Source organism: Nyctibius grandis, chromosome 9 (assembly GCF_013368605.1).
Source record: "Nyctibius grandis isolate bNycGra1 chromosome 9, bNycGra1.pri, whole genome shotgun sequence".
Taxonomy (NCBI): Eukaryota; Metazoa; Chordata; class Aves; order Nyctibiiformes; family Nyctibiidae; genus Nyctibius; species Nyctibius grandis.
This window is the reverse complement of record NC_090666.1, coordinates 4,280,373-4,306,258: the sequence shown is the minus strand read 5'-3', so window position 1 is coordinate 4,306,258 and position 25,886 is coordinate 4,280,373. Positions and strand designations below refer to the sequence as shown.

Genomic DNA, 25,886 nt, shown 5'->3' with positions numbered 1-25,886 from the left:
GGGAAGCGCCGCGCCGGGAACATCCCGCTTTCCCCACACAGAAGGTGAAGGGCTGTGGGCGGGGCAGCGCGGCGCCGCCGCGCGCCCATTGGCCGGGGCCGCGGAGACCGGGCTCTGATTGGCCCTGCGGCCAGCCCCCCCCCGCCCCCCGGCTCTGAGGGTATTTGTGGGCGCGAGCGAGAGCCCCGGCCCGGAGCGGGAGCGCGGCCTCGGCCCACGAGTAAGTGCGGGCGGCGCGCGCGGGCGGGGGCTCGTGGCCGCGGCGGGAGCGGGCCGGGGCTGGCAGGGCTGCCCGCCAGCCCGCGGGGGGGAGGCGGGGGAGCGGGCCCCGCCGGTCCGGCCCGCCCGGCCCTGGTGACGGGAGGAGGCGTGCGAGGTCGCAGGCGGCAGGGCCGGCTGTCCCCCGGCCTTCGCTCCCGGGCTGCCGTGGCGTGGTTGGGCGGCCGCTCACCCGGGAGTGACGCGGAGGAGGGAATCGTTAGGCGGCGGCGGGGTTAAATGTAGTTGGAGCGCGGCCAGGAAGGGGTCCGCGCTTGGCTGTGGAAGCAGCCCTCAGGTAGGGCTGTTACCGAGGCACGCAGACCCGCACAACTGCAAATAGACCCATTTAGGGGCTTCCAGCACGGCCTCCTCTCTCCAGAGACACCCACGGGCTGCGGCTGTATTGCCCTTACCCGAGGGAAGGCAGAACAGCAGAACGGGCCGTCCATCCTACACCGCCTCGCTTGTCAGTTCGCCAGTGGCAGGCTGAGCCCAGGGTTGGTCTCTGTCATGCCTCCTCCACAAAAGGTGCTGCCTTCCCCCTTGTTTGGCGTTTCCCTGCTCGCATCCCCCAGGATCGCGTTTGCTGTGTTATCATAGTGCTCTGTAACCGCCTCTTTGGATGGTTCTCTCACTGGCTCCTAAGTCCTTTCCCAGTCTAGCTGCTTTAAGACACAGGAAGGTTGGAGTACATCTTCATTTAAGCACTCGGGCGGGGGGGGGGGGGGGAAAGACTAAATGCATTGAGACAAATTCTTCCTGCTTTCCTCACCAGTGTCCTGTTTAACTGTTTGCCTTGGTGCCGCTACAGCATACTCAAATGCTGTGTTACCTGTAATCCGAATCCCACGCACATCAGAATCCTCAAATCCCTCATTTTTAATATATCAGAATTTTTAACTCGCGCTCGCTTCTGACACACAGCGTACACCACTCCGCAGCTGAGGGAACTGGCATATAAACACTGATGGATTTGGCAGGAAGCCATGTATATGATAATCCTTCACCCTGATGCTGCCCTGGTCCTTGGATATGTCCTGTCACCCTTTAAAAGTGGCAGATGTGAGTGGACTTGCATCTCACCACCCATGTTCTCAGCCAGTTTCTTTGACATAGCTTTACATGCCGTTTCCACTACAAGATGCTAACCTGCAGCCCAGTGAGGAGACAGTTACAGGTCTGCAGCCAGAGACCATATGTCAGAACATACAACCACTCTGTCATAGAAGTGTTACTGTACAGCTGGGCTTCTCTCAATCATACTAGTTCATTTTAAGTAGTCTCTGCCTGCTGCAGAGATTACTTAATTTAGCCTGAAAATTTGATCACAGGAACTAAAGCATATAGTACAAAAACCAGCTTTCCAATACTTCTGCATTTGAAGTGACTTGAGATTTCATCCATTGTCAGAGCAGGCAAGTGAGGACACAACACCTGAAACTGGGCTTCTGGAGGTGTCTTTGATTTTCCATTCACACTTTTTCCACCTCTTGGTGGCGGGGGGTACCTCTGCACCAACAAAAGGTGAAACTCCACATGCCGGATCTCAATCCTGCAGAGTACAGGTATGAAACACACAGGTCCTCATTCCCATATCCCTACTAAGCAAGAGAGGTAACATTAGCAGTACCCTAAATGCTCTGAAAAGTGGTTCAAAGGGAAAAAAAATGCAAGTTTTCATAGGGAAAGGTGATTTAGCTTTGAGTTATTTTTCATTAAATAGTGCACTGTCTTAATTTGCAATTTTAATTTTTTTTTTTCTAATTAAAACAAGCACAGAAGAAGTTGTATTCAGTTTTAACAATTAGCCTTCTAAAACTGTTACACAGCTGAAAATAAAGTGTTTGTGTTTGCTGGAAACAACACTTTTCCTTCCTACTCCTCCAATTTTGCCATCGTTCATGAACACTTTAAATAAGTTACTTTTCAGCAGTTCAGTCCAAATACTGCTTAAACATTTACACTGATTTTTTCCCCCCCCCTCCTCAGGATGACGCAGTGGTATCAGCTACAGCAACTTGATTCCAAGTTTTTGGAGCAAGTTCACCAGCTATACGATGACAGCTTTCCTATGGAAATCAGGCAGTACCTGGCACAGTGGCTGGAAAACCAGGACTGGTAAGCATAGACATTCGCCTTCAGGTTGTGTGATAAGCAATGTTCTTACACATGCAGTTACAGGCAGCAGCAGAATACCGCTGCTCTGAGAATACAGCAAGCTGCTAGGTGAACCTTTGCTGGTAGGGTGCTTCAGCAGCTGTGAGGGTGCTGTAAGCCCATGTTCTTGCCCCTCTTCAGGGCTTTCTAGAGGGGCCTGACACCTAGAGTAACCCATATTGCTCTCGGTTGGTCTGTAACAAAAGCAGCTGTTTTAAGACCGATCAGTTACTACCTTGGCAGTTCAGTCTCTCGCTGTTTGCAGACTTTGAACTTTGCCAAGATTCCTGTGGAGTGTCTTCTTTTAGAAGAGTGGTACAATATGCACATGCATCAGGTTCACTTTTAGCTTCTTGATGTACATGAAATGAGTAAATGACATTGCACAGAATGTGGCAAGAATAATACAGAGAAACATCATTTCTCTATCAAGGAAAGTCAAATTTGAGAGAAGGAAACTGGCTTACGTTTGAAGGTAGTTCTTATTCCTTGCATATACTACAACTAGAGTTAGGGATTAAAAACAAAGTACTCCTGCATGCATTTCTTGAATGCTGTATTGAAAGTGTATTTAACACAAACACACCTTAAATTATTCTAGGGAACATGCAGCCAACAACGTATCTTTCGCTACGGTGTTATTCCATGACCTGCTGTCACAGCTCGATGATCAATTTAGTAGATTCTTGATAGAAAACAACTTTTTGCTGCAACACAACATAAGGAAAAGCAAACGTAATCTTCAGGTACGTCTGGGGTATACGCCTATACATTTGCTTGAATTGCTTGAGTAGTGCAATTTGGATGCCTCTAAGCGAACTACCCCACCATGAGGGATTTTCACAATGTGAGAATCCTAATTTAAAAGCCAGAATTCAAATGTTGCTCCATTTTTTTTTTTTAATTGGCTACAGTTAGAAAGTTACAGTTTCATTACTAGTACAGTTACAGTTTCTGAGAACTCTAGAAAAAAGAAAGTTGTAGTTTGTAAGGTATTTACTATATGTATTTGGAGCACTTACTCGAATGTAGTTTCACTTACCCCACCCCTTCCCCAGCCAGTTTCCTCAGTGTTCTAACAAGCTTCTGATGCAGAAGAAACACAGGGGAAGAAATCCTTCCCATGTAACTGCAGAATTACAGTTAATAGCAAAGGACTCGCACACAGTCACCCACTAATCTTTTTGCCAATCAGTTCACTGAAGGACAAGAGGTTATGAGTATGAACTTTAACAATAGATTGTCACTAATGCCAGGATAACTTCCAAGAAGACCCGATACACATGGCAATGATCATCTACAACTGTCTGAAAGAAGAGAGGAAAATACTGAACAGTGCCCAGTTGTCAAATCAGGTAACTTACTCTTGAAATGTCTACTGCATCTGCCCTTTCCTGTTATTTGGGACAGAGGGAGTGGAAGAAGACTGAAAGGGGAAAGAGGCTGTCCTTCTCTGCCCAACAACATGTTTTTTAACAACAGAAAAGTGAACACTAATATGTGCCAGTTGGACAGTGTGGCTTGTTTGTGCTATATGAGGCATTTAGAGGGGAAATGGCCAGGAAGTAATTTTTATTCCTTGAGTGATGTCAAAGCTACACTTTTTTTTTTATGGTTCTGTAGTAGCCTGATGTGCACATTAGATTTTATTACAATTTAATAATTAGTGCTTGCCTTGTTTCTCCAACAATTAGCTTTTTTTGTTCTGCGTTTTACTCCTGAATTTACTCTGTATTGAGCAGCTGAGCCTTGGTGCTTCTCTGGGCTCCATCTTTGGGAAAACAATGCATCGTTCCCCTTCCCAGTTATCTCCAAGTCTTTTTTTTTTTCTTTTTTAAATGAAGCCCATTTCTTTCCTCTGAATCATAGATAAAGCCATATTCTTCTTCTTCCTCATCTGTTCTGTGACTTCTCATCTTTTTGTTTTTCCCTTGGCAAGGAAAACTCTTTTGTAATAGAAGAAATTCTACAGTTGAGAAAGGCGTGTAATCCACTTATGTAGCAATGAAGTGATGACTGACCGAGCACACTGATTTCTGATGCCAAAGTACTTCCCTTTACAGCAAGCTTTTGAATGGGTGTTGGAGAGAGTGGGAAGAGCACTCAGACATAGGCTTTCAACAAAGGGCTTAATGCAACGCTGTCCAAACCCAGCTCCTCTAAAAATGTGACTGACAAAGCCATTCCCCAATACCTTGTAGCTGCAGCGCAGCTGTTCAGTTTCTGTTCTGGCACATGATGTAAAGCACACACAACTGCCTTTCCAGCATGTGATGTATTTGGGTCATCAAAAAGGGAAATAAGTCCTCCTGTACTTATGTTGGCACCAGGTACAACACCATGCCCTACCTCTGCTTTCTGGTAAACATTCTAATTTCCCAAAACTGAGAAGATAAAATGCAGAGCAAGCACAATTCTAAGCATCACAAAAAGAAAACAAAGAAGAATCCTAAGTGTTAAGAGTATGCTCAGACTGCCTTAATGGTCTGACTTAAATCTACTATAGGGGATCTTTCCCAGGTTGCCAGAAAATTTAGATGACCTTATCTTAAGTTGAAGCACTAGTCAGTGTAACAGTGCATACCGGCCTGTCCCACATAAGAGGAACAGCAAGTTTCTAACACCAATAGTACTGCTAATGTGTGGAATGAGAAATCCTGTCTTTCAAATTACTGCGGCTGTCCCCGAGTAACATCCTGAAATGATACTGGGGTCAGCTTTCAAAGAAACCATACAGAGCTCTAAAATGTGCCTAAATGCCCTGTAGGAAAGAAATTGCATACCAGGTTACCCCGTTTGCCTGTACACAGACCTGTCTTGTTCTTGCTCTTAGCCTGTTTCTCCCCATATCCTGTATGGATAAATCTAACATTTAATGTAGATGTCACCTAACGTTCAGAGTTGCCGATTCCTTAAAATGCATTTAGAAGGTACGTGAAGATAAGCAAACAAAAGAATGGATTTGTGCAAGGAGAAGACAATATATTTCTAGCTTTATATTGCTATGATAAAAAGCAGCATCACCACACAACAGGCATTTTTAATCCTCCCTTGTTTCTTGCACATTCACTTGAACTTTATGATTTTATATCATAAAACCTTAGTATGATTTATGAGAACAAGCCATGCTTCATCAAGCTGTTTGCCAACAAAAGCCACTAACTTACATTAATGAAAAAAAGTATTTGCTGTCATGGGTCACTCTGGTTTGACTTCTGTTCTGCTTGCCTACCTCAGATGGAAGTGGGGAGCATACAGAACACTGTGATTGGGATGCTGGACAAACAGAAGGAGCTCGATGCAAAAGTTAAGGCTGTAAAAAACAGTGTTATAGTAAGTATAGTATAACTATTTAAAGTGGTGTTTGTTGATTTGTACATGTTGAAAAGCTTTCAGTACATAAGACTTTCTAAAATGACAAGTAAAAACAAGGTAATGGTTTGGTTTTCAACTCCATCACCAGTGACTGAAAACAGAAAGCATTTATTTGTCAATAGCGCCATAATGCGGATTGGGATTTGACTGGTTTAGCAAGATCAAATTTCTTGTGCTTGAGTTTTACCAACAAAACCATTTTACCCCTCTGAAATACTAGCAACTGAGGAAAAACTCTTAAGAAATCCTATACTGACCATTTTGTTGTTAACTAGAAGAGAGATTTTTAGTTAGTGTATAGATGTTTATTGTCTTAAATACTGTCATGACAGAAAGCTTTTCTCCAAGCAATATCTAAGAATTTGAAAGTTTGTTTAAAATGCTGTGTGCTGTTTCAAGTTTTTCCACTGTAGCCTAGGTTCTTCTGAATTCTGTGAACTTATATGGTTAGACAATGATGGCTTTTCCATATCTTATAATTAACAGATTTTAGTGAGCCGAGAAGAGGAAGGGAGGGTGAATAGAAGGTGATTAAGTTTAAGGATATTTCCTGTAGGGAGATCCAGGAAAAGGCATTGCTGTAAAGCTGGACTTCATCTCTGACGATGGCTGGTGCCAGGCAGTTCCTAATCAGAAGTCTGGCATTACACGAAAGTACTGAATAATTGTGGCCATTTTCATTTGTGCTCTATAGGATGTGGAGCAAGACATCAAGACATTAGAGGATATGCAAGATGAATATGACTTTAAATGTAAAACCTTGCAGAACAGAGGTGAGTAACTTATCCAGGGCATACCCTATTGCCTGTAGTTCACAAGAGTAAACTCTACTGCCTTATGTCAGGAAACTAAACCTAATGATATGTAGCCAAACTTATTGATAACATCCCTCCTTTATTAATTCTGTTTTATGCTGAAACCTAAATTCCCAAAAATGCATTCTCTGCATGTGTCTGTACTTCTAGGAGGTAAGAGACCCTCTTTGTTAACACAGCGTTCTGTTGTCCTTTACATCCACTTGCTACTAGAATTAGCAAACCCTATAGACTCTATGCCCATTCAACCATACATCTAAATAGTTAATTTTACACTTCTCTCTGCCATCTTACATTTCACAAATGCCTTCCCCACTTCAGCTTTTGTAGGCCTTTGTGTACTGAGGGAAGCACATGCAGCTGTAGTCCACACTGGTTTCATTATAAAAAAAAGACTGATCTAGACTACCTTGTTCTAAAAAAGGCTTCAGTTTCCAACACAGATTGGCAGTTGACTGTCCCTCAGAAGAGGTACATGCTCAGAAGATACTAAGGAGAACACTGAGCCACAGTCTTGCTTTTTGTACTGGGGGGCAGGTAGCACTTCCATGAGGCAGCCAGGAACCTCTAACTTAAGGTCAGTAGGCAGCAGAGGTAGTAGCTAGGGCGACTGTGTAGGATCTTTCAGCCTGGGCTACTCTCAGGAGGCTGTAGACATCCTCCCTTGAAATAACAGTTAACTTCTGTTGCCAGGTTAAGTAATATGAGTGATTCATGTCTGAAGTCAGCATGAGAACTAATTGCTCTGTGTGTATTTTTACACAATGTAATCGTTATTTTAAGTTTGGTTCTTTCTCTAAAAAGCAAGCAAACTTGTATCTCAATTACTTAACTGGGATAGTGGCTTTTCCTTGCATTAGTGCTTGAAGTGTAGACTCTGTCCTTTCAGAAGGGGGAAAGGAAGAATCACAAAAAAAAGTCTAAAGCTTAAGGGAGGAAATATTTACTGGCTCCTAAAATTTAGGATCACTTGACATTAGTCAGGCAGGTCCCCTCTTCCCCTCAGTGTTTTCCCCCCACCAGTACTTCCCTGTTCTCACAAGGGCATGACCTGTTGCACTCCTTCAGCCTCACCTTCATGGTTTGGACTTATTTTACAGAGCATGAGTCCAACAGTGTGTCGCAGGAAGAATATAAGAAAGAACAGATGAATCTCCAGAAGATGTTTTTATCACTTGACCTCAAGAGAAAGGTAGCGCTCTAGTTTTCTTTCAGAAGGTGACAGCACTTCATTTTGAACACATGTTCATTTTCATTGGGTTGACATAACAAATTATATAAAAGAAAACTTTTCTACTGCTATCAGTTGAACTGAGATTTCATTCTTTCCATCCTGACTAAAAATCTAGAATCTCTGTAAGCAATTCTCTTCTAGCAAACCTTTATCAGACTCTGTCAGGTAAAGCTAAAAGAACAGTGAGAGGGAAAAGTATCATATCAATAGTCATGTTCTTGAGGAAAAAGTGATTAAAAGTTTGCAGCTATATGAGAGTTAAACATGCTCACTCTTGTTGCAGTGCTCAAATCTACAGCAAGCACTGGGTGATCCCATATACACACTTGGGACGTGTGAATGTGAGACACTGGCTCTTTAGAATTCAGCAATACTGAATATTCAGTGTTTTGCCAGTTAATCTAGCAAATACTCCAGCTAAAAAGAAGGTGTTTTAGGAAATATCCTCTGTTGACAAGGTATTACTTTGAGGTCCTTGCAAAGTTTTGCCAGACAGATAGCATTAGCCAAAACTGTACTTAGTTTTCCTGTATAAAGTATTTTTAATAAACAGAGTAATTTAATATTCTCTGTAGGAAGTGGTGAACAAGATAATACAGCTGCTGAACACCACAGAGCACACACAGAGTGCTCTTATTATGGAGGAGCTGGTGGAGTGGAAACACAGGCAACAGACTGCATGCATTGGTGGCCCACCCAATGCCTGTCTTGACCAGCTACAGAACTGGTAAGTCTCCAGTCAAGGACTGCATTGGCCAGGAACTTGAAGTGTGTTATGAAGGAACACCAGATATGTGAAACATACCGATTGTTTATATTATGCATGTTCGTTCTGTCACAGAATAACTGCATTTTATTGATTTTATTACCTCACCACATTTCCAGTTAGCAAAAAGTGTTCTCTGTGCACTGCCTGGTCCTTAGAGACAGTCACTTGGCTGTGTCTCAGCATTATTACAATACAAAAACATGCCAAAACTAATAAGACTGTGTAATTGTAGGTTCACCATTGTTGCTGAAAGTCTACAGCAAGTTCGTCAGCAGCTCAAAAAGCTTGAGGAACTGGAACAGAAGTTTACCTATGACCCTGATCCCATCACAAAAAATAAACAAGTTCTGCAGGACCGAACATACAGTCTTTTCAAACAGCTCATCCAGAGGTAACAGACAAGGAGGGTCTTTTTGTGTTTGTGTGAATAAATGGAGAGCACCTTCCCTTCTGTTCCCTCAATATTTCCTGCACGCTAACTTTGCATTTTCTAAGGTTTTCCTAAGTTTGTCACAAACATTACACTAAATGACCATTTTTGAAGTTTACCCTATTTAGGGTTTCCACAGGTTTAGGCCTGTGGAAGGGGTTTGTGATCAGTCACCATTTAAGTTAGCAGGAACTATGCTACAATATGCATTGGTTACAGAATCAAACTCCTAGTCTGTTAGTCCATTGCTTGCTTTAAGCTTCAGCCATGCAAAGTTCAAGTAAATGGAGGTAAGAAACTACCAGCACCAAGCTATGCCCAAGATGAATACATGCTAGATTCTCCAACCCTTTGTCTCTGGACATATTCTCTTTGTCTCCAGCACAGGGAGGCCAGCCATATCGCTGTACCATCTCTATGGTGCAAGTTATTGTAACTGGTAACATAAGATCAGAGTCCCATTTTGTAAACATACAGTAGAAAAGAATTCATGCTGCAGAAGACTTGAAACTAGCAGATGAGAGCAGGGGCTTAGATACACTGGGTAACACCCTCTTACAGGGGGCTAGAACACATTTCCAGAGTCCCATTCAGATGCTTTGACCATTGATCTTCAATTGGAAAACACAGGCACTGCTTTTCAATTAAGTGAAGGCAATGAGGAAGAGCTGTAGAAGTCCAGCTGCTGTTTAGTTATCTTGCCTGTGAGTATAGTGGAAGGAAAAGTCTCCATGCTGCATAGGACTTTGTAACAGTAGAAATACTTCAGAATTTATGTCTACACAGCACAGTGCTACACAAAAGGTGCCTGAGACAGCAACAGTTCAGGGTGCATCAGAACAGGTTAGCCTCAGGAGTTTGCTTTGTGGGGTTAGCTAGCCCTCATCAAATCCCCAGCTAGCTTATCTAGCTCTTGGGCATGTGTTGTTACATAGCACTGTCTCACAGCACTGTAACGATAAGAATTTAGCAAGCGCCAGGAAGTGGCAAACGAAGCAACACTCCTCACTTGGACTATGCTAGTTACATCACAGTGTTTACATGCTGTTTGATTTCAGGGAAGTTTGAGGTAGCACTCTCTCCTAAAAGCCATCAATGTATTTAGGAAAAGCTAATGCATATGAAATCACTTCTACTTGCAATATTCTAGCACTATTGATACAAGTGAAAGAAACCCACACACAGACCTCTGTGTAGATTAAAACTGAATGAATAAAGTGTATAGTACTACTGGTAAATCACCATTCTTTTAAAGTTCACTTGTTATGTAATTTCTTATTCCTTAAGGACAACATTGATAAATCAAAGTGCCTTTAATCTGTTCTTTCCATAGCTCCTTTGTGGTAGAGAGGCAGCCTTGCATGCCAACACATCCTCAGAGGCCATTAGTTCTGAAAACAGGAGTACAGTTTACTGTAAAGCTGAGGTATGTTTTCCCCTTCCCCTATCTTGTATGTGGTCAGCCTTTCATGTCATTGGCTTCCTACAGCTGAGAGGATCACACATCTCACACAGTAGCCTAAGTGCTAAGGTCAGGAGGAGGAGGAAAGTGCCATGTGACAGGGGCATGTCTTCTAGCAAAGTTTAACTTGCAGTTAGCTTTTAACCTTTACCAAAAGTTGGTGACTACTGAGTGTCTAAGAAACACAATGAAACAGCAGAACGGACACAATGCAGACTACGGTCATGCAGAAGAATAACTCATTTGCCTGTCTAGTTTCTTCTCTAAATCAGGACCTGGGATCAGTGTCTACAGACTTTGCCAGTTTATCCTGTCACTGCAAATACGGTACCTTCCATGGAGCAAGCTTGGAGCCTGTACGTGGCCCTGAGTTGTGCAGCTTAAAATATACCTGTGATAAGCAGCGTGATAGAAGAGAACCTGTCTTTTGCAATTGCAGTCATTTTTAAAAAACTCTCTCTTTCCAGATTGCTGGTGAAATTGCAGGAGTTGAACTACAACTTGAAAGTGAAAGTTTTATTTGATAAGTACGTTGCATTTTTCTCATCCCTGTGTACAGTAATGGTAAGCAGTCCCTGTGTTCAGAAATCCAAAAGGCAGTCATATTTTAAGCGTTGAATTGGTCAGGAGCAGGCTGGTTCTCCATGGCAGCAGGTACATCCTCCCTTTTTCTTACCCATGCCCTTGCTCTAAATCGCTCTGTGCCATGAGAGACAAACTACAGAAGGCCTCAGCCCTTGCTTTAAGGATAGGGGAAGAAGTGTAACAGGCTCTCTGAGATAACTACAGTGTCTGTAAGGTCATGAAAGGGGGCTGTGCTTCTAATAAAGCAGGTGGGTTTTTGTCTTCACATTTGAATCTTTAAGTGGCATTCTGTTCACTTGAAACAGCTCTGGGGTCCAGAAACTTGCATGAAATGGGGGAAGGGAAAAGAAATTCTTCTGTGGATGTGGGAGCTGACGCTTTGAGAAGTGCATTACATATAATGCAACTCAGTAAAATCTTTAAAAGAATCTTCAAGAGATTTTAATTTTGACATTTTTGTCTTTTTTTTTTGACAGAGATGTAAGTGAGAAGAACTCAGTCAAAGGGTATGTGACATTACAGTTTGGTATATTAATATTGGGTTCTTTCAATGAATTCGAATTGAAACACTTAATTTTCTCTCTCTTTGTGAAGGTTCAGGAAATTTAATATTTTGGGAACAAACACAAAAGTAATGAACATGGAAGAGTCTACTAATGGAAGTCTAGCAGCAGAATTCAGGCACTTGGTAGGGGATTTTGTTTTCTTCTATTGACACATCCATTTAATTGCATGGGTAGAGGGTGGGGGAAGGAAGGAGACAAATTGCTTTTGTTATTAAAGTCATTGTTTAGTTTTGTATAAGAGGAACTGAACATCTCTCCTTTTTCTTTGTTCTTCCTTTTTGAAATATTTGGCCTGTTTCAATTGAAATGCTATTGGTTTTGTCACTGAAATAGGGTCAGAAAGGTAAAAGAGAATTTGCTGCCATACAGCTTATGTTGCAATGAGTTCTTTGGAGAAGAAAGAAAAAGCAGCCTAGAAATGCTATTTTGGGCTTTTCAGAGGAAGGCCCATAGGTACGAAAGTTTGGAGTAGTTTAAAGAGCTTTGAAACTGGAGAGGAAAATTGTCTAGGAGCAGGCAGCTACAAGAAGTTCAGTGCCTTCAGCAGACCTACAACACTTGATCTGCAGATTGTGAGTTAAGTCAGATTGGTTCCCTCATTACAACAGGAAAGGAAAAATGCAAGTGCTGAACTAGTGAACACAGAAGTCTCCCTTCCTCCCTTTGTTGTCCAGAACACTATCTGGAGTTTATTGTCCAATTCAGAGGGGTACTTTGATAAACCAGTATTTCATCTGATCCTTCCTGATTTCACACTGCTTCTGTTCTTGTAAGGCTTCTGACAAAGGCATCACATCAAAAGTGTGCAATATCTATCTTCACAGATGAATGGTTCATAGAAGAGTAGTAGTTACCTATAGCTTAATCCTTTGGCTTCCACAGATTAGAACCAAATAGGATCAGACACTACTGCAGCAAGTTTGAGTACAGTTGAGCAACTAGAGCATGCAAACATTTGCAACCCTTACCACTTTCATTTGTGGCTGAGGTAAATGAGTGACAGGGTTTTTTGTTTGTTTGCAGCAACTGAAAGAACAGAAAAACGCAGGAAGCAGAACAAATGAGGTAAGCAGCACTAACCTTGTTCATAAAGCTTTTGCATAGGACTAAAAAGGGGTTCAGGCATTTAAGACAATGCTCTGCTCAGTGCCATGAAGAAAAACACAAGATGACGGATCAATAGGAGAGGATTTCAGTGTTTCTGGGAAGCAATCTGTGTAGTAGGTGTCTACAAGTAAGAATTATTGCCAGAACAGTGGTCCTCTGGACTCTTCCTCAGTGGCACCTAGCTTTAACAGGAATTTCTGGCAAGGACAGATTTTTTTTTTTTTTCCTGTGGCTTTGGGTAAGGAGCCAAAAAAAGGTGCCTAGAGAGTTCCTATTCTAACAGGCAGTTTTAGGAAGTCAGCATTGTCACTTGACTTTGACTTGTAAACTGTTTCTGAGGTCCAGAGCAAGTAACCTTGGGCAGAAAAGGTTTTTCCCCAATGATAAATCCCTTACCTTCCCCCCAGGCAATTTTCTGTCCCTGAAAGGTTTTTTTAGTTTTGGGTGGGTTTTTTTGTAAATTTTTTTTTTTTTTTTTTTTAATTTAAAGGGTCCTCTCATTGTAACAGAAGAACTTCACTCTCTGAGTTTTGAGACACAGCTGTGCCAGCCTGGCTTGGTAATAGACCTGGAGGTATGTCCTAGATGAAACAGATGGACTTAAATTTCTGTATGTCACTCATGCTGACAATCTAAACTTTTTTTTAAACTACTTTGATATCAAACACTTTCATTTATTTCAAAATATATGAATGACACTTCACAACATCTCTGTATATACACATACAGTAAGAACGCTGTCAGATCTCTGGGTAAATAAGAGCAGATGTGCTTTGCAAAGCATCTGATAACCAGCTCTCTAGGTATCACTTTCTGTTTGTTTCAGAAGCAATATGCCAAGAACTCTGTTACTGTCAGTGCTCTCATAACTGACACTAAATGGAAGCCTTTATCAGACAAAAATCACCTCAGTCTTTTTAGTACTTCGTCATACTGACACTTTCTCCCCTACATACAAACTTCAACTGAAAGAGTTAAGACCATGCAAGCAGGGAATTACAATGGAAATGTGTTTGTGGGTAATCTAGAGGAGGACTGCAGCAGGGATACAGGGTAGCCTGACATGTTTCATTTTGTGTCCCTTTCAGACCACATCGCTTCCCATTGTTGTGATCTCAAACGTGAGCCAGCTTCCAAGCGGATGGGCTTCTATCTTGTGGTTCAACATGCTGTCTACTGATCCCAAGGTACTTGGAAGACACACACGCTTCTGCCTCTTTATGTGCAAGAAGAGGAGCCTTCACAGTTCCCGAAATTGTATCAGAAATACTATGTGTAATTTTCAAGTATTGTCTGTATACAAGTGGCTGCTGCATTTTTTCCATGCAGAAAACTCAGTGAAGAGAGAGGCAGTGTGACCTACTTACCTGTCCCAAACAGAACAATGTTTGAAACCACATAAGGATTTGTACATTGTATTCAATACAACACACAGTGAGAAGCCAAATAAACATTCAAGAATTCAAATACAGTGCACTTGAATAATGTAGGAATTCTGCCCGCTGGGAGAAGACCTGTCCAAAGCAAAAGCCCCAGAGATTGCTTTTCCTGGGAAAAAGTGCCTGTCAGAATAGCAGCCTGCTATTCTAGCATTATCTCAAGCTGACATCCATTCTTAAATCTGCATTTTGTTTTGGCAATATGCTTTTGTAAACTCAAGTGGCATTCCAAAATTAATGTTTATTAACTGTAGATTGTATTTCCCTTCCATTCTAGAACTTGTCCTTCTTTCTGAATCCACCTTATGCAAAGTGGTCTAAACTTTCTGAAGTTCTGAGTTGGCAGTTTTCTTCTGTAACAAAGAGAGGACTTAATGCAGATCAACTGAGCATGCTGGGAGAGAAGCTACTGGGTATGGTCTGCTTCCATCACTTCAAACCTTTTGGTTCTACTGAACAAGCAGGTGGCCTGTTTGAATTGAAGCTAATTCTACATCTTTTCTGCAATCTATTTTAAGTTTTCATTTCTTCTCACCCCTTTTCCCCTCATACAATATCACTTTATAGCAATGGATTGTTTTCCAGTTTTAAATATGGTAGTTTGCAAATGAAGGTCGGGTCATTACAAGATCTGCAGTTCTGACTTAGTTCTGTGCATTGGAGCAGTGCAGATTGGGGCTACTTCTGCCTTTTGAAGAGATACTGAAGTAATGCACATGTTGAGTCAATCTTTGAGGTGGCTCTTTCTTGTCATGTTTTTGGTTTTAAATCCATCTCCAGTAATTTTAACTTCATACATGCCCCCAAGTACAGGGGAGGGTTTACTCTATCTGCACAAACACAGTTGCAATATTAAAGTGCAAACACCATGAAACTTAAAGGATATCAAATGGAACACATCCCAGATGAAAGTCCTTAGTAAAAGCCTAATCAGCCACGAATTTTGTTTTCCATGCTCCTTGTCAGTTCGCCTGGTAGGCAGGGCACTTGACACAGCTACTGAGTTTGCATAGCAGACTATAGATAAAAATACCGTCGATTCAGTATATTCCACTAACCTTAAGTTCCAGGAAGCATTTATATTTAAAGGGATTTGGCATTAGTGGGTCTGGGTGGCAAGTACAGCATTCTAGTCTCTAATTCTCTTCCTCTAGTTTCCCCAGGACATAAGATCTGACAAAAACCTTACTGATTTAATAGATTACTTATCAGAGTTCTGCAAGGAGAGTAATTTTTGTTAGTCTAATTAACCATCAGGAAGACAAAGTGACCACTGACATATTTCTATGGTAACCTTGCATTTCAGAACTTCAAAGATTCTTCGTCGAGCTCTCAGTGGCAGTAGGGATGCTATTTAAATCTTCTCTACAGCTAGAAGTATTTCACTACCAAAAAAAATCCAGGTAGCTGAACACTATATATTCAGGATCCCTTAGTGCAAGGGGACACAGAATCTAACAGGGAGCCAGGATACAACTCACCTGCTGCTTTTGTGATGTGAAAGTTGACAGAATCTTGGTCTCAAGTATCAGAAACAAGCTCCCAAACCCAATTTATTTTTAGAGAGATGGGAGGGAAAAGCAGCAGATTCCTGACTTCATTGAAATCCATAGCGTGATCTGTAATGGAAAGAATTTGCCTCCAAATACCATCAGGGTCTGCAAAGCTCTGGCTACCGTAGTCACAGCATAGGATTTGCTGTGTGGTCTTGAAACACTGTTGACATAAAAACCAAGGAGAGGGGAAACAATTGCAACAGGAATGAGATGAGTCTTTGGTTGGGGCAGACCTAGGAATCAAGAGTTTCTGGGGCAAAAGCAAGTCACCAGAATTGAAACAGGAAACTGCTTAATCTCAAAGATGTTGTAGGGTCTGCTGAGCTCCTACAGAAGAGCTATGGGTTGCAGTTTTCTTGTTTTGCTGGAGGAAAGATGTGCAAGATTTCAGTCTTCTTCCTGGAAGCATTTTGAAACTGGCAAGTAGCAGTGTAGAAAGTGTCATAATGAATTCACTCCCATTACACAAGATCAGTTTAAATACATCTGGTCATTCTCATGCAGTGAACTTCTCCAGAGGGGAGCTCTGCAAGCCCTCCCTGCACTAGCTGTGAAAATACTGTAGCCTTGCGTTTCTTTTCTTTCTTAGTGCAACAGCTCAGAGTTGTAAATAAACACTCAGAACTTGGGTGCTATAAGTACTTCTGTTTCAGCCTTACTAAGTAACTTATGGAACATAACTGAAGTCAATTTATTTTGTTCAGGGCCAACAAGTGGAGGATCTCATGATGGCCTTATTCCTTGGACAAGATTCTGCAAGGTATGAATGCAGTTTAAAAACTGAGATAGAACAGGAGCTTTGTCTTGGGCTGTTATTTTTTGGGGGGGAGGGGTGGGAGGTTGATGGTTTTGGTTGGTGGTTTGTTGTTTTTGTGGGGTTTTGGGGGTTTTTTTTGGGTTTTGTTTGTTTGTTTTTACTCCTCTAGGGTGCTTTCTTTTTCAGTAGTCTATCCTAATTATTCTAGAACTTACCTAGTTGTGGGAGGTTTTGGTAGTGAGGTTAAATTAGCAGCAAAAGGAGGAAAAGGGCTTGTAATAGCAAGGAGTAGATGATTTTGAGATTGCTTTTGAGACACGTAAACTATATAGAAAAATGCATCTTTTAAACACAGCATCTTAATTATTATTATGCAATTGCTATTAATAGAATAGCTCTGCATTTTAACTATTACAGAAAGTGTCAAAAAACCCAGCAAGATGAGCTATTCTCAGACCAGGGGCAACTGGATTAGGGTGAGGATTAGCACAGGGCAGCCAAGAGGGTCAACATGATGGCAGAAGGCCACAGCATGAGATTTCATAACCCTGGCTGCAGCAAGACAGGGGAACTCTTCACACTTTCTTTGGCTTTAGACCCTAAACTGGTATAGATAAGCAGGAGATGACAGCAGACAGGAACAGACTCCAGGGGAAGAGCAGAGCTCTAGTGACCTACAAGCACTCAAGTTCATTAATACAGGCCTCACAAGGAATTGAAATCAGAGTCTGAACAGAAAGCGTCTAAGCTGTTGTTCTAGCCAGCCTGGTTGAAGGCCCCACAGGATGGTTTGGATGTCCAAGAGCTCCAATAAGGACAGTGCCCAGGCAGGAACCAGAGCTTTTTCTCTGTTCTTAGACCAGTGTCATTGCATGAGAGGCAATGGATCACTTGTTTGTGGGTACTGTAGGCTCAGGCAGGCATTTCTTGCACACTGCCTCTTGCCTTAAGATTCAGTACATGCTTCATTCCTAATAGTTTCTGTCCTTCTGGAGTAGAGAAACAGAAAGGGAAAAAAAGAGAGAATATGGGGATGGTGGTAAAGAAGAAAAAGGGGAGAAAAATGCAAGAACAAGTAGATGCTGGCAGGATTGAGAGCTTGCTTCCTCTTGGCTTAATAAAACTCATGTTTCATTATCCCTGTTCTCCCCTCTCCCATCGATGCCTTTTCCATATTATGAATTTTAGGAAAATATAAATGATAAAAATTTCCCCTTTTGGCTGTGGATTGAGGGAATCCTGGAGCTTATTAAGAAACACCTCCTGTGTCTCTGGAATGACGGGTAAGACCTGAGTGAAGTTAACAAAGATGTGGTCATTGCCTCAGACCTTTCATATAGGCTAGTGGTTGCATCCTCAGGTTGTTTATGCAGATACTTTGGATCCAATAAAGTGGAATTTGCAATCAGAAAATCTGAGGCAAATGAATTCTAGTAGTGAGGCAACTGCTTTTAAGCAAAAAAGTCAGATGACCAAGCTGTCCCATTTAAGTCACAGAGCATGGCTTTGAATGTCAGGGTTTGGTGGGGTTTTTTTGCCTCTGCTCCAGGTAGGTTCTTTCCACACCCTAGAACAGAGCCTCTTTTGAGCTTGACAGGGAAGACTAAAGTACAGCAAAGCATAAGTCATAAAGTGTTCATCCATCTTACAAAAAACCCCACAAACAAAAACCCTACCCACAAGCACACATTATTTGTGAGCCCCCTCTAGGTGGCAGCAGCCAGACTGAACTTCTGCATCTGCAATAGGAGTCCAGAAAGTAGCCTTTACTGATTTAATACAGTATTATTAAGCAGTAACACTCTGCCAGATAGAAAACCAGTTCCATTTGCCCTTTAATACTGGTTTAGTAAACTTTTGATTCTGGTATTGCCAATTTCAGAAGTAATTGCTGCCAGAAACAGGTTCAGCCAAGGTCACAGTCCTGCCTTTTAGGTTTAGCTGCATTATGAAACCCTATCAATAGCACACCCACAGTGGGGCACCCTAGAACCCTACAAGTCTGCAGGACCTACAACAGCAGGATTGCTCTGCCTTGCTAAATTCAGCAGCAGGCTTCAAATCACTACCCGCTAGCTCCAGATGAGTTCTGTCGAAGCCCTTCATAGTACAAGCCTTGTTTCACTGCCTAAAGCCTACATATTTCTTAGCTAAGTGGAGTCCAGTGCAGTGGGAACTTTCATCACCATTACTGAAGCAGAGTTGCAGTTCTCCCCCCTTTGGTGTTCCACCTCAGTATGGCTGTGTGCCCACAGGAGTGGTTTTGCACATGGCTTTGACAGTAGAGAGTTTTGAATAGCATTACTCATTGTTCTCATAACTGACAGCAATCCCCTGTTTAGAGTTTAACAAAAAGAAGAGGTGCAAGTTAAATCCTGAATGTAATCAAAACCAGCAGTTTAGTACTATTAGTTTTTCCTCTCTCAGCTGGCTTTGTTGGATAGTCACAGATATTTGTTTTCTAGAAAGGCAAAAAGGGAAACTGAAAGGAAAACTCTTGCAAACTGCAAAGATACTATAGTCTCGTCTCTTTCCTGCTCAAGTATTTATTAGGACAGACTCCCCTTGTATACAAAAGAATAAATATTACAGCCTCAAGAACACTTGCCTTTCTTCATACTTGAGGGATGGGAAGGCTAAAGACTATCGTTATACACAGTACATTTACTACCAAACAGATTTGTTACCTAAAGCATGCCATTTAAAATAAAACAAAGCCACCCCCCACAAAACCCCGTAAAACACAACAGCTTACAGCACCTCAAATTTCTAAGCAAAATCACAATTATTTAGTAGTTTTTGTGCAAAAAGCACTTTCCATAGCTTAATGCACAGAAGACAGTAGTAGTACTGCTTTCTAAGTAGTACTCAAAACTTCATTATTGAGGAAGTATTTTGAGGAATAAGCAGCAGTGCAAAGAAATTCTGACCTTTTAAAAAAAGCACTTGGGGTTTGACCAGGGTTATGCCCTGGTGCTGGCTTGTACAATTCCCTCCACAGTACCTGTTCAGACCCATCCATTTCTTAAAATTACCACACTGGCCTCCTTGCCTACACAATGACATTTGCTGAGCAGAGTGTATTTGGGGGGTTGAAGTCACACAAGCTTAAGAGCTCATCTAGAAAATGCGCACAAGGAATAAACCAAACCCCATACCTGTACAGATGCAATCTGGTAACTAGCAGACTTTGTTTCATCAGCCAAAGAGGAGAGACGATTGTTCCTTAATACACTTTTGAAGTTAAAACTGCTGGCTGGGATCTGACCATATTGCACACGTGTAACTTTACTTCTATTTCCATAGCCCCGTTTTGACAGCAAAAGACAGCCTCTTTTAATCCGAGCTCAGAAAAATCATTGTATAAGCCACGAGGCAAAAGGAAGAGTGCTGAGGGAAGCTGTGGTGATTCAGGGCCTCCACAGCACAGCTCCAGCCTGTGGGTCCTACTGCTAACTTCCCAGCTGTTCATAGGGCAAAGCTTTCTGTGAGGCTTTTACAAGTACTTCAGCTTTTCAGTTTTCCTAGCTAGCCCAGCACAGCTTAGATTTTATGTTGAGGAGTAAAATCAGCTTTCTCTTTTCAACATTACAGCTGCATCATGGGTTTCATCAGTAAAGAAAAAGAACGTGCTTTATTGAAAGACCAAAGTCCAGGAACATTTTTACTAAGATTCAGTGAAAGCAGCAGAGAAGGAGCAATCACATTTACTTGGGTAGAAGGATCTCAAAATGGTAAGTCAGTAACAGACAACACCTTTGTCTTCAAAATATAAGCTTACATCAGAACAAGAAGCCTTTATGCTCTTCTCTTTCACACTGAGAACCAACACAGTACACCACCCTAGCAGCCCCCACCCTTAGAAGCAGCAGGCCAGAAGCCCTAGCAGACACATGCCTTACTTGGTGTAGTTCATAAGCCACACAGGGGATTGTTCAAGGTTTCAGCTGGTATTAATAACACCTCCCAGGTACTGCTTCTGGCCTGGAAGGTTATTGAGGACAAACTGACTAGGCTGTCTCCCCTACCTCCTTAGGGCCTCTCTTAGCAAGAGACCTTCAGTACACATACACCCACCTCTCCCTCCAAACCTTGCCCATCAGAGATTTCTCTCGCAGAAAGAGTTCACTACAGCCACATTCAGCCCTCTGTACTACTGTTCTCTCCCACTACTTCACCTTGCGTGCAACACTCCTTCCTCAAACAGCTTACTTTAACTCATGGTCCAACACATTTGTTCCTTCCTTCCCATATTTTCCCCAGGTAAACCACATACTCACTTACTTCATTTTCCTGACAGTTCTTCCTCCCACTTCAAGGAGGGCTGATGAAGAGCTTGCCCCTCTTCAGTTACCTAGATTACTTCTCTCACCCTCTTCCAAGGAAGCCCAGAGACTTAAAAGCTGCAAAAAACTATAACCTCCCCTGTATCCAATCAGGGTTCTTCCCTTATCATACTACTTAAATCAACCCCACCTGCCAGGGCACTGAAGCTGTTGACACTTCACTTGGATGAGTCCAAGACCTACAACAGCTGGAAGAGAAACTGCTGAATGTACTTGAATGACTTCTTTCCCTTTGCTGCCTTCATACCTGAGGCATTCAAAAATGGAGCAAAGGAGGATGATGGCATTTAGGATGCCTTTATCTGTCTCTCTTCATGATTCATAAGAGGGTAATGATTCATAATTCATGATTCATAAGTGGTGTATTGGGATCAAACTTCCTAGTAGGCAATAGAGTTTGAATGACGTAATTTGGAAGAAGGTTGAAGAGGTAGCACAACTTTAGTTGATGAAATACCACAGTTCATTTCTGTGGACGGGTCATCCTAGTCATTTTGAATACAAAATACATCAAAAGCCATTCCTATATGCTATCCCCCCATATGCCTTCCTACCCCACAAAACAATTGTCCTTTCCCTTTGACAGTCATTAAATATTTATCTGCAGCACAGTAGGTGTCATCCAGGTAAACCTTTTGTTCACGTGACCTCTGAATTTGTGGAGGTGGCTTCAGCTTTTCTGGACAGTTTTAGAAAAACCTTTGAAACCCCCTTTAAGAATTGCTGGTTCTCTCATCTGCAGAGCCCCAGTTCCATTCGGTAGAACCATACACCAAGAAGGAACTCTCTGCTGTTACTTTCCCGGATATCATTCGCAACTACAAAGTGATGGCAGCTGAAAACATTCCTGAAAATCCACTGAGATTCCTGTACCCAGATATACCCAAAGACAATGCCTTTGGCAAATACTACTCCAGGCCTAAGGAGGGTGAGTGCTGTAAATGGCTCATACAGTCTAAGTGTGATGTTTGTTCTTGAGATACTTGGGCACTGGATCATCTCTGTGGCCTGGAAAGAAAGGGTGGCAGCTGGACTGAATGTCTTGGCAGCCTAACCCATGCTTGAGTGCTGCTCAGCTGAAAGGTGAGAACAGGCACCTAAGCTTTAGCAGGTTAAGAAAAGGTCTGGTTCTTAAAGAGGCACAACATGAGATCTAGTCAGATCAAAAACTGAAAACATAATTGTTGCTGGCCCTCTAATTCAGCTTTCATGTGAGCCTGAGAGATATTTCAGAGACGTGGGTTCCTACTGACAGCTGGAACCATGACTCTCATTTGACTATTACACAGGACTGATCCTGGCTGTATGGGCCTGGCAGGGTGTGTTGATACAGCTACATCGAACTTCAGGGGAGGTTTTATTCCCCATTTTCTATAGGGGAAAAGCAAAAAGGAAAATTTGATTAAAAATTGAATAAATTAACCATAGTGCTGTAAAATGCATGAGAGAGACTTGCACATTATCTGGGTCACAGGCTTTATTTTTGGTATAATAAAGAGAGCAATGTGAAGTAAACTTGCTAAAAAAAAAAAAACACAAGCTTTTTTTTTTTCTTTTCTCCTTGAAGCACCAGAGCCTATGGATTTGGATGGTCCCAAGGGACACGGCTACATCAAGACTGAGTTAATCTCTGTATCTGAAGTGTAAGTTGCCACAGAAATGCTGGATTTCTAGGAAGTGATCATAACCTTTTAGCTGTATTCTTGTCTCTTCACAATATTTAAGGTGTAGGTGCCCCTGTCAAAACTTTCTGTCTGAGGATCTGATCACACCACATTCATGCAGTACTGTGTTTGAAACACCATTTTTAGGTAAAAAACCCTGGAAACTTGCAGGTAGTTGTACTGGCAAATAATTTCTTGAAAAGCAAGTTCTTAAAAGACGTGTTGGACTTGACTAGAATGTAGATCACTGAGCAGTCCCAGTTTTCATTTAAAGCCATGCTGGCTTTGCAAAGCATGGCGTTTTTCTCACAGGCTAGGTCGTCTTAGCCAGAGACCTCGTTAGTGGCCCTTCTGGACTCAGAGCCAGACATGGTAGCCCAGCTGTGCCTCACTTCTTTAGTGAAGGTTTGTCCCTGCTCTTCTCCTTCTATTAGCCACCCTTCCAGGCTCCAGTCTCCAGAAAATCTGCTCCCCATGTCTCCTGAAGAGTTTGATGAGGTGTCTCGGATGGTGGGCCCAGCAGAGATTGATACTGTGGTATGTGTCACAAACCAGCCTTTTGTGGGAGGGTAGAGCCACAACTTGCTTTTTTCCTTTTTTTTTTTTTCCCTTCAAACATCCATCAGACACTTAACACAAGCCAACACTTCAGAACGCGTTTCTGCAAACGCACTGGGAATCCAGAGTGAGACTGGGCTTGCTGTCAGTTGTTCTTTCCACTTGTTTGTTGGGGTAGGGGTGAAGGACAGGCGAGCAAAGCTGCCAGGGTGTATCTTGCAGGGGGAGGGAAGACAGGAAGGGAGGAAGGAGCAACGCTGTAGTCCTTCCTGTGGGGTCTGGGGTGGGGAGGGAAGCCAGAGCAGGTCAGCAGCTTGGAAGCATTGCCCTGCCAACGCTGGCGAGGTACTGCCTGTTAACAGAGCAGTGCCGTCCTTTCGGGGTGTACTTCAGAAAAAAAATCCAAATTAAAGCATGGATTTTTTTTTTCCCCAGTGGTAGTTTGATCCTAAGATGTGAATCTGGTGCTGTTTGGGGAGGACCTGGTTATGCTCTGTGCTTAGCAAAGACTAGAGTGTTCGGGCTTTACTTGGCTTGTTTAACTGACATTTACTTTTCTTGTTGCAGATGTGTTCAGCATATTCAACTTAAAGGTTGAGCTTTTCACTGCATTGCTAACACAGCTGATGAGCTTATGCATCCTGCTCTGCAGTCAGTGACTTGGTGACATGCTTCACGTCCATTCTTTGGTTTCTCAACCTGCAGGTTCAGTAGCAATTTTTAACTAATGGGAATATAAACAGCAGCCTTGAGTAGTCTCCTTACGTGCACTTTTTTTGTTTAGAAGTTCTTTGTTAAAGAATTCCATAGCTTTGAATGTTCATCTGCATCACAGAAAGGAGAAGAGAAGCACTCTGCAGGTATATGCCACACCCAATCCACGTGCTGCTGAACTTTGTCCTGATTTTGTCTTTTCTAAGGGCATGCCAAAAACGTTACCCACATTTCATTTTTGCTTGTTTCTTAAGGCAAGGTCTTCTTGTGGCGGGTGTTTAGCACAATCTTTCTCATGAAGAACACTTCTTAACACCACCTTAAAGCTGCACTGGCACATGCTGAGCTTGCAACTCAATGTGTACAATCAGACTAAAGCCTCTACAGGTTGCAACTGAGCTGTCGCAGACAAAATGAGAACCCACTCTCAAAGAGTGCCATAGGGGTTGGAGTACAATTTTACTCCCTGTGCTTCATTTACCAAGGTGAGGATCTGGCCACTCGTATCTTTTACGATAATACGTGCCCCATTTAGGTTATAACAGGTGGAATGGAACTTAATTTTCTCATGCACTGTGAAGCAGAGCATTTATTTAACTGTTGATTTGAATAGCTAGAGGACCCTACAGGCTTTGATAATTAAGTGTTTTTGCAATTAGGGCTAAGGCACAGGAAAGTGAAGTTAAATTCTGAGTAGTGGCTGCAGGATACGCAATCTTTAGTACTTAAGGGATGAGGTTGTGCTTCTACCAGAGGAGGAACAGGTTTGTTTCTCAGCATGTTTGAAGATAATGAACAACTCACAGTTAAGAGGGAAGGTTGTCTTAAGCAGCTGGGCTCTGGGACTAAGGGCATGTATTAGTCTAGACTGAATTAGCAGGCAGCTGAGCAGAGGGACAGCAGAACACTCATGCTGGATCCCACGTGTTCAGGTACAGGACCTGGGCAAGCCAGCTCTAGGTGGCCCTGCTTGAGGTCCCTCCAACCTCAACCCATCTCTGACTGTGACACAGTTGCTGCTGCAGCTTCTCAACCCACCGCTGTCTCTTCCCAGTGCCTGGAAGGGCAGCAGTGGCCAGTGACTCACAGGGATTGCAGGGCTACTTCTCTGCCAGAGTGAGCAGCTGCTGCATAGAAAATAAACAACTGGTTCAATGTAGTGTGTGGTGCCCAGGAAGACAGATGTGCCCCCTGCCAAAGCCAGAGAGAAGGAGAATGGAAAGGCCCTAGAGCACGTAACGTATGTATTGAAATGGAAAGCATTGCTAAACTGACTGATCTGTGGTGCCCTGGGTTAGCGAGGGTAACAGTGCTACAGAATATCACAACTGTAATGCTTTGATCTTATAACTGAATGTGTATCTTTATTGTCATACAAAAATCAAATATTTGTTTCTTGAGCTACACCATGTACTTGTGTTCTATGTGGAGCAGTTTTTCATTGCTTTTATACTTCCATTTTATCAGCCAGGGTGAAATTTTCTTGTGAGATTTCAAGCAGTGGCCTTATTCATGGCTTTGTCTTTACACAGCCAGTAGTTCTAAAAGCAATGTTTTTCCTCAATGGAATATTCTTTTGCCGTTTTAAATAAATGGAACTGTCAAGTTGACACTTTTGTCCTTTCTCGTGTTTTCTGGCTACTTCTATTATAAAGGTGACATGTCTGACAGTAGTTTGCTGTATATCTCAGTTAAACTTTCTTTGTGCAACTAAACAGTTCTGGCTCTGAACCCTAAGGCAGCATAGATGCTTGTAATTCACTGCACTGCTGCAGGTCAGTCTGCATTAGAGTTCTTAGAAGGTGGCTGTTAGAATAATCTTTTTAATTATTATTGCTTGTGTCACATCACTGATTTTTTTTCTTCCCCAGACAAACTTCAATAAACTCAACTTGAATTTCTAATTTGAGTTGATCAGCAGGGTAATTGCTGTAGAGCTGACCTTTGTGAGCTATCGAGCTGGCACACTACTGCATCATTTTTCTTTGGGGCTATCAAGTGACACAGTCCCTTGTCTCACACTTGTCAGGCTTCTATATTAACTACACAGCCAGAAGAGTAACAAAAGGAAAGAAACTGTCGGTGAGATGA

At 42.4% G+C, this 25,886-nt stretch overlaps 1 protein-coding gene across 1 annotated transcript; it reads left to right on the top strand.

The window, feature by feature from the left end:
• Positions 1 to 163: 163 nt before the first annotated feature.
• Positions 164 to 25,405, top strand: STAT1 (signal transducer and activator of transcription 1). The gene is made up of 24 exons (XM_068407351.1): positions 164 to 220; positions 2,251 to 2,379; positions 3,020 to 3,164; positions 3,675 to 3,773; positions 5,656 to 5,751; positions 6,488 to 6,566; positions 7,709 to 7,800; positions 8,418 to 8,569; positions 8,844 to 9,002; positions 10,375 to 10,467; positions 10,971 to 11,030; positions 11,565 to 11,594; positions 11,683 to 11,776; positions 12,678 to 12,719; positions 13,252 to 13,335; positions 13,850 to 13,948; positions 14,478 to 14,613; positions 16,461 to 16,516; positions 17,702 to 17,796; positions 20,108 to 20,247; positions 21,602 to 21,787; positions 22,427 to 22,502; positions 22,958 to 23,060; positions 23,649 to 25,405. The coding sequence occupies exons 2-24, from the start codon at positions 2,252 to 2,254 to the stop codon at positions 23,670 to 23,672; spliced, it is 2,268 nt and encodes a 755-aa protein (XP_068263452.1). The 5' UTR covers positions 164 to 220; position 2,251; the 3' UTR covers positions 23,673 to 25,405.
• Positions 25,406 to 25,886: the final 481 nt, after the last annotated feature.

Bases quoted from the DNA above. Each gene is read 5' to 3' on its own strand.
- STAT1 (XM_068407351.1), top strand. From the start codon at position 2,252: ATGACGCAGTGGTATCAGCTACAGCAACTTGATTCCAAGTTTTTGGAG. The intron at 11,595-11,682 runs GTATGTGACATT...CTCTTTGTGAAG, and splicing joins GAGAAGAACTCAGTCAAAGG to GTTCAGGAAATTTAATATTT. The intron at 16,517-17,701 runs GTATGAATGCAG...TATGAATTTTAG, and splicing joins CTTGGACAAGATTCTGCAAG to GAAAATATAAATGATAAAAA.